Source organism: Etheostoma cragini, chromosome 6 (assembly GCF_013103735.1).
Source record: "Etheostoma cragini isolate CJK2018 chromosome 6, CSU_Ecrag_1.0, whole genome shotgun sequence".
NCBI classification, from domain to species: Eukaryota; Metazoa; Chordata; class Actinopteri; order Perciformes; family Percidae; genus Etheostoma; species Etheostoma cragini.
Window position 1 is genome coordinate 18,594,729 of NC_048412.1, and position 8,522 is coordinate 18,603,250.

An 8,522-nucleotide genomic window follows, 5' to 3' on the forward strand; every position below is an offset into this window, starting at 1 on the left:
CTGTTTATGTTTTGAAACAGCGTATGGACATCAGGATCAGGGAGCTGAGTACAACAGTTCCGAGAGTGCATTTGAAAATGTTTGGAAATCAAAAAGCCTACTCTCCACATTCAGTAGGCTGTGCTTTGACCGCACAGAGAGGGGAGGCGAACCTCAAGTTCACTGAAATGTCAACTTTGGTTTGAAGTGACTTTGACTAAAAGCGGTGCATATACGGCACAGAAGATACACTGTCTTCTTTTTTATACTGAAGTTTCTGCAGTTGTTGCATTGCAATTTGGCTTTTTTTTGCACATTATTGTAGATAGAAAACATTTACTGTAAATGTTTATAGAGACTGTGGACTATCAATCCCTCATCCTCCTTGGAAATGCTATCTTATCTCAGGAATAGTGACACTAAGATATGGAAGTAATGTGTTTGCGTGCATTCTTTGTAACCACCATTATTATTATCTCCAGCTGACAAGTCTGACTGCCATCTTTTACTTACATCTGCAAGACCTGTCACAACCACGGCGTCTCTCCGGTTTTATTTTCTTGACCTTTGTTCATTGTGGTAACTCACAAAAGCTTTGTTTGGTGTGCAGTTAGAGAACCACCTTTTCCCTTGGAGGGCTGTGACTAAGAGGAATGACATGAAAGTTATTCTAATTTCTCTCTTCTTGTTCCCAATGTTTATGTGCACTTTGACCCCCTGCTGTTCCCAATTAGCCACAAACGGTTTGGTCGGGAGATTTTTAAAAGCCTTACATGTCTTCTTTTATCACAATCAGTGAGTCAAGGACTTAGAAATGAAAACCATCCAGAACATTCTATTTTTGGCACAGAGTTCACACACATTGCCATTACGCCAATGCCGCCCCTGTCTTCTTATGTCTCCCCTTCCATTTTCTCCCTGACTCCTCATCCTCTTTCTGCTCATCAATCACTCTGTCCATTCAGAAGGTCACCGATGGGTGTATGAATGGTGTCAGTTGGCCTCAGCGTCTGCCTTGTATTACAGACGCCCTCGCATCTGGCTGGACCCCCGGTAGCGCCAGGAAGAATGCCAGGAATGCAAGGAATGGCTCAGTGAACGATAAGAAGGAAATTCCAGTCGGACTGGACTTAAAACCCAGAAACAACAGGAGAAGGGACAATCTAGGGATAAAACTAAAAAAATAAAAATGAAAGGGATGACGACAAAGAGTAGGACGGGAGGCGATGGAATAGGATGCCTGGACAGACCTTGGTCTAGGTTTGACACTAAGACAATAAATAAAGTGACAGAGGCTCTCCTGGGAAGCTGAGAGTGATGACGAGGATGGGATGTTGACACATGAAGAGACAAACAAAAGTTATGGGATGGGTTGGGAGGGTTGGAGAGAGATAGGTAAGAAAAAACAAAGTGATGCTATGGAAGAGAGTGACTGAACAAAGATAGCAAGACTTAAAACAGACTATCACCAGTCTAAAGGTTGGGCGACAGCGTGGGATAACTGTGGCACAGGAAGAGGGATCTAGATAGAGGCATGTCACAGGAAAGGCGAACCCCTTTAATCTGCCCCTGACTGGGTGTCAGTGGGTGGGAAGAGGAGGACACACACACGCCTTACATGCAGATTTCTGGCTGGTGAATCTTTGGGTTTGACTGACAGCACCTTTTTATGATTCACTGGCCGAGCTTTTCTACTGTCTCCCACACTGTACCGTCTGCAGAGGCTTTCAAGCTCAGTGGGAAACACAACATTGCCAAACCCTGATCCAGCTTAGCTTTCCCTCGGCAGTGACCTTCTAAATCTGACTTTACATCGGAGCACTACTAACAAGCAAAGTCTACGTCCCTTTTGTCTGGCTGCTGGTGCTGATTTGGGAGCAGCCAGTTGGTAATTGTTTTGAGCTGCTAAATTGCACCGGGAGGAATAGGATTACCTACCACCAGAGTAGTCCCCCCCCCCCTTCTTGCTTCCCTGTTTCCCGTGGATTACATCAGAGTTTAGGCTCCTTCATCTGTGAGTAAGCACATACCTCACAGTCACAGGGGAGGCCAGAAACATGTCTGAAGTGTTACAAAAGACAGGTGGGTAATGAGATATATAGATGAGGGCAGGAAGTGTAAACTTACACATGGTTTTCTATTCATTTCTAATGAAAAGATAAGAGATGTGAAAGATGGTTGATGTTGATCTAGTGTATGTTTGTGTGTGTGTGTGTGTGTGTGTGTGTGTGTGTGTGTGTGTGTGTGTGTGTGTGTGTGTGTGGTTGTGTGTGTGTGTGTGTGTGTGTGTGTGTGTGTGCTTATTGTTCCTATCTGGCCTTAACCCAGTCTTTTCTGTATTCATATCATAAATAATGAACAACCCAGAAGGAAATGAAACATTATTCACATAAAACTCCCCAGGGTGCCTTATCTTGTGTGACAGTAATTCATTTCTGTAATATTATGAACACAGCATAGTGAATTACAATAACAAAATCTAGATAGATGAATAACATTCTAGCCACAGTCTGGGCTTCTTCTCTCAAAAGCTACTTACTGATTAAACTTCAAAGTAAAAAGCATTCTTGCGTGACAAAGCAGGTCGTGTTATTCACCACTCAGGCAACACTTTCCCAGGTCAGATCAGCATTGTAAAGCTCAACCGAGATACAGTAAGTGCATAACATTGTGAAGAGAGGCAATACGTAAGTCTTTATTTGTACAGTATGTGTGGTTGTACAGAAGAAATTGGGGTCCGAATTTGATCTAGTGAACTTGGACAGTTCTGCCTCTTGTATGTTTAGGTGAAAACCCGATATAATGACTTTGTGCGGTTCCCTGGCTTTTTGACCCATCGGAAACAGCTGACACAAGTAAGATAGGTGGGTGTGTGAGTTTTAAGGTGAAAAGCACAGGCACACAAGGAGAGGTAACTCTTTTGTAGCTCCATTAAAAAGAATCCCTGGAAGGTGTCGACGACTGACAGCTGAGGTGGAGCCCGGGGCAGCCAAGCAGGAGGGAGAGGGTTTTCAAGTGTTTATGTGTGTGTTTTCCTTCACTACTGGTGCTTATATATAAATGACTGCAGGGGTGTCTCTCAGGTCTGCAGCTGAGTGTGAAGGGGGTTCACTAGGGTATAGGAACAGGCCCCGGACGACCTATGGAACACCCCCGTTATTCTCCAGGGAGCGATCTTTTAGAGGTGCGGTCCCCCACCACCCTTCACCTCCAATGTGCAGAATCAGTGGAAGGCATAAACCCAGAGAATATCCCTGACACTAATATGGAAAAAAGCCTGTTTGGAACGAATATAAGGGCAAATATTATTCTTCCTGAGCGTAACCACGGCGAGCACCTCTGACCTGGCAGTGAAAGTGCTGAAACAAAAAGCCCAAAGACTTTTTCTGCTCCATCAAAGGAGAGCAGCATTAAATAAACATGGCCATCAGATTACCACGCTGAACACGGGGCCGCGTTAGCCCGCGCCGGCTGCCCTGCCGCCCAACCCCATAGCTCTATGGGAGTTAAGTGTGGGGTCCGCTCAGTCAACACCATGACGCAAAATGGAACAAGCCTCTGACAGAAGCCCCAGGCTGATGGAATAAGGCCCCAACCCACAGGCCCCCCGGCCCGAGAGAAACATACTGAGCGAGAAACGAGAGAGAGAAAAAATGGGAAGAAAGGAGGAAAAGGTAGATGAGGGCATTTTGGAAAAGAGGAAAAAGCCCGGCAGTTCCAAATTGGTGGCACTGGCCCTGTCCTAAATTGAAAAGCACACACATAAAGGCTCTGCTGCCCTGCAGAACCAGCAGCAGCAGGACAGACAGCCGCCAGTGGAGAGGAGCCCGGGGCAGGGCAGGGCAGGCCAAGGCAGGGTACAGTGGTTGGTGGTGGTGGTGGTTGTAGCTGCCAGTGAGACTGTGAGGCTTAGCGGGCTAGTAACAGTGAACAGCCTCAGCTTGGTGGATCTAACCTCACAGGGGTTCTTTTATATCCCTGCGTGTACGTGTGTGCATTTATGTGTAGATACATGCACATGTGCACCAAAAAAAAAAAAAAGGTTTGTGTGTTTATGTTTGCAGTTCATATTCGGGTGACGTAACCAGGAAAACAGATCTGTCCCTTGAGGAGGACCAAGGCTTTTCTTTCGGCATTTTAGTCAACTCACTGACGCCCTGCTGTCCATTTTATCCATGAATCTCCCCATCTCCAAACTCAGCCACAGTCTGTCGTCTGTCTGCATCTGACTGATTTCCCTACCGGGACCTCTGACCTTTTCACCAGAAGTCTAAAACCTCTTGCAGATTCCTCCACCCCCAGTCTGTCTTTTTGTCAGTCTGTGACTTAATAGTGATTTCCCTGCTCCCTTGTTTCCTTCCTGGTCTTAACACAGGACTTAGCCCAAAGCCATGTCCACTATTCCACTCTTACTTTGTTTCAAACAAGTGTTGGTCTCCCATTGCCAGACCTTACTCCGCAGTTCTGTGGAGTAGACTACAGCTGTCTTGGTGATTGTGTCTCATGCAGCCTGGTCCTTCAATAATTTGAATCTGAGACCCAAAATGAGAAATTAAGGTTAATTGTTTAGGAGTCAGACTCGTAAAAGTAATGATGTCCCCCACAATGTAGATCTCCGCTGGTAAAAGAAACCAGATTGCGTAGTATTTGGTAACGAAGACTCTGTGGGACGTAAATGCTCACACTGTCCCCTCTGATTCTGATTCCTGATAAAACATGTGTCACAACCTCCATCAGTGGCCCACAGTCATGGTATTCTGCCGTTTACCGTGACGTATGACATGACGTATGACTTGACGTATGACTTGAAAAACCTCCTTATACTTCAGGCTTTACAATGACGTACAGCTCAGGTAAAGTGTTACCAGATAACAAATAGATGCTGAGGCCGTTCCAGGTTGTAGCTGTTAGTGTGAGAGCCATGGGCCCTTTCTGGTTCCTGAAAATGACTCCTGTGTGTAACAACAATGAGGACAATCACTGTGGTCCACTGGGCCTCACACCAGCAGTGTTGCATTACCACGCTTGCCTCCCTACTGTTCTCCTTTTCTTTTCATCCTTCTCTCTTTTCTCCTCTGACTCAGCTGTTTTGTAGGAAACTCCGTCTCTTTGAAGAAGGGAATAATCTTTCATTACTCGACAGCAGGGAGAGAGAAGGAGATGATAGGGAGAGAATAACTGCCCCATTGTTTTCACCCTCCCCTCCCTTCCATCCACCAATGATAATTGTGTTGAGCTAATTACAGAGAGCTGCTACAACAGGTGTGGGAGTCTGCACCTGGGTGAAGAAGTCTACTTAGTTCGCCTGGGTGTGTGTGTGGAGAGAGAGACAGAAAAAGAGTATTGTGTGTGTACTGTATATGACTACGCAATTCTGGGTGAAAGTGTGTATGACACTTTGTCTGTGTCAGTGATTGAGATCACAGAAAACTGTGTGTGTGTGTGTGTGTGTGTGTGTGTGTGTGTGTGTGTGTGTGTGTGTGTGTGTGTGTGTGAGACATTGGTCACTTATCACAGACTACTGTTATATCACACAATCACCATGGACCTATACCCGTCTTAACCCCATCTGTGGTTAATTATAAAGTTACAGACTACATCTGTTTGACATTACTGGAAAGTTGAAATTAGCACACAAACAAAGTCTCACTCTCACTCATACACCACATTGAATTTCAAATGAGAGTGATTACAATCCCCTAATTGATAAATGTGACCACAGAGAGCCTCTTCTTATGATTCATAATCTATAACCATTCTTTCTCAGTGGCATGTTTTTGATGTTAGCGCAGTAAGAAAGTGGGGAAACAGATCCGGAGGCAACACTGATGATGTAGGCAGGGGGTCTCTCATGGGAATGATGTGTTTTGTTTTTAAAGCTTTTTACCGTAAAGGAATTCATCCGAGAGGCTGACCGTAAGAAAGGAAGCCATTTGGTTGGGCGCCAAACAAGGAGCATGATAAGTTTGTGGAGACGTCACAGAGCTTCACTCTCAAAACAAAGAAAGCAGTGAACTGTTTTCTCAAGAGGCCTGCCCAACTAGACAATGAAATTGACTGGATATTCCAAAATTGTGACGATTCAAGTTAAGCTGTTACTCAGTGCTGTCGATGATATCACCTGTCTGCTGCCTGCTCATAACAGCCACTTGCTGATTTGTGCTTGATGAGATGCACTTTAATAGGGCCATAGGATTGTACCACATTAATGAAATATGAAACCCTACAAATCAGACCACGTGTGTGTGTCACATTAACAAAGGGAAATGAAAATCTCCCCTGCTCTTAAGTCACTGGTTTTGACCTTTATGTTTTGACCTTGGTAAAGGTAACCTTTGTGTGTGGTCGTCACAGCTTCATTTGCTTTCTTGAGTCATGACCCCTTCGTAAAATGCTACCATGATTACAGGAAATGAGAGTGCTCCTTTGGAACAGACGATAATGTAGATGTTTGATCGCCTCCTTAGTCAACCAATTGTACCTGCAGACTCATCATTTAACGTCAAAGGGGAATGAGTCCTGCATCGCCACCTTGTGGAATATTCCTTTGGTGGGGAAGGGTAGGCATTTGCCAAGCCCAAGGGGCCCTGCTGTGGGAAACAAGCTTGTCAAAGATCACACGGAAACTGTGGGTCTTTTAGACTAGAATTCAGTGTTTTATTAAAAACAAGTAGTTTTAAAACGTACATGGAAGCCAGGTAAAACAGTCACACAGGGCATAACACTGCATGGCCCAACAGACATGAGGTTTCACTCCCTGCTTTGTAAAATCTATAAAGACATACCAAAGCCAATACATTTATTTTACTTAAAAAATATCTAAATGGATAAATGAATTGATATGGAAATGTCATGAAAAAACAACAACCAGGCAATAACATTTTTTTAGTGTGCAGTTGGCTGTTTCTGGTGATTTCCCTTTTCACTTCTGAGACATCCATGGAGAGACAAATATGGGCTTCCTTAAAGCCGAGTCCTCTGATTGGCAGGGAGCTCATCCTGGTCGAGTCCCCACAAGAAGGTGCGGAGACATGTCACTTCCTTTTGGAGCTCGGGGCTCGGGATTGGCTGGGAGAGGTCGAGGCGTGGAGTCTCATTTGGCAGGATTAGAGGAGGATGGTCCAGGAAGCTCTCAAAGATGTCTAAAAGATGAGAAAAAAAAATTGACTTAACAGATAATTTCCCTGGGTTGATGCATACAGTACCTCTGTTAGTTTTATTTACCTCCACTCAGCTCTGTGCCTGGCAGAGGGGCCCAGGAGGCTGGTGGTGCTCTGGATGGACCCAGTTTGTAATGGGTAAGCAGGTGGTGCAACTGGGAAGGGCTTAACAAGACATGGTCCTCCAGTAGACTGCTCCAGGATGACTGATAAAAGAGAGGTTAATAGTCAATCAGTATGACATTGATCTTTGAGACAGCTTCCTACTCATGTAAATGTGTTACCTGGATAAGTCGAGTCTTGGGGATACACAGGAAGTTGACTGTGACTGACAGTTTCTTCATAAACTCAGAGGCTATGTCTCCTAATCCCGCCCCCTGTAGCCAGTCCAGAACCAGGTCCAAGTTTGTACGGATCTGGACCGCTTTGGACCATGAAAACAGTTCATCTATAGAGAGAAAAGAGAGAGAGAGATAGAACAGGACCAATGATATTATCAAAGAGAGCACTTAAAGAAGAGCGAGACCATCTAACTTTGGAAAGAAGAAATAACACAATCTTACTTTTACAAATGAAAAGTTCTAATAATAAACAATAAAATACCCCACTGCTCAATTTATTACACTCTGGGTTTTTTCTGTTACAACCTTCCTTAGTCTGGCATTATTGTTTGAAACTAGATATTGCCGTTTAACTGATTATTTTCCCAAAATTTGTGACTCTTCTCTACTTGAGCTCCTGTTACATTTGAATATTATGTCCTAATTGCCACATGTGGCCACAGTGGCTGCTGTTCAGCAGTTACATAGCCTCACTTAAACCTGTGACCTCTCACCTCTCTCCAACAAAGTATTGAGCAGGGAGGTGTTGGTGAAGAAGAAGAGGTAGCCAAAGGTTTGGGAGGTGAGCGGTGGGGACAGACACGCCTCGCGCGATAGCTTCAGAGAACAGCGATACACTTCAACCAGCCCCGCAACTTTAGGCGGTAAGGTGGACAAGTCATCCACCTCTACTTCCCCTCCTCCTTTCTCTTCTCCCTCTGCACTCCGAGCTCTCTCCTTCTCCTTCTCCTTCTCCTTCTCCTTCTCCTTCTCCTTCGCCTTTTCCTTCTCCTTATCCTTCTCTTCGCTGGAGAAGGGGTTGCTGTCCAGGAGTGCTGGGAGGAGTGAGTACAGGGTCTTTGTGGACAGAAAAGACAGAAACTTGAGTTTATTTGTTCAAAACTTTTAAAAAAAGGCAAGGAGGGGGACAGAGTAAATAGGGATGGGTTCAGATGAAGATGATAGAGAGGAATGAGAAGAGTTGTCTGTTATGGCGTTTTTCCACTGCTGGTAACAGCTTGCCTCGGCTCGCCTCGGCCCGCCTCGGCTCGCCTCGGCCCAT

General features: G+C 45.0%; 1 protein-coding gene across 2 annotated transcripts in view; it reads right to left on the reverse strand.

The window, feature by feature from the left end:
- Window positions 1–6,611: 6,611 nt before the first annotated feature.
- The window catches only part of rasip1 (Ras interacting protein 1), an 8,902-nt gene continuing 6,991 nt past the window's right edge, over window positions 6,612–8,522 (reverse strand). Inside the window, exons 13-17 of one of the 2 annotated variants that reach the window (XM_034874132.1) lie at window positions 8,264–8,317; window positions 7,975–8,215; window positions 7,424–7,587; window positions 7,204–7,345; window positions 6,612–7,121 (exon numbers count right to left, since the gene is read on the reverse strand). In XM_034874132.1, coding sequence (XP_034730023.1) covers window positions 6,943–7,121; window positions 7,204–7,345; window positions 7,424–7,587; window positions 7,975–8,215; window positions 8,264–8,317 — 780 coding nt within the window. In that variant the 3' untranslated portion in view covers window positions 6,612–6,942. Of the gene's footprint in view, window positions 7,122–7,203; window positions 7,346–7,423; window positions 7,588–7,974; window positions 8,318–8,522 lie in introns of both variants that reach the window. The other variant, XM_034874131.1, reaches the window with a different exon arrangement.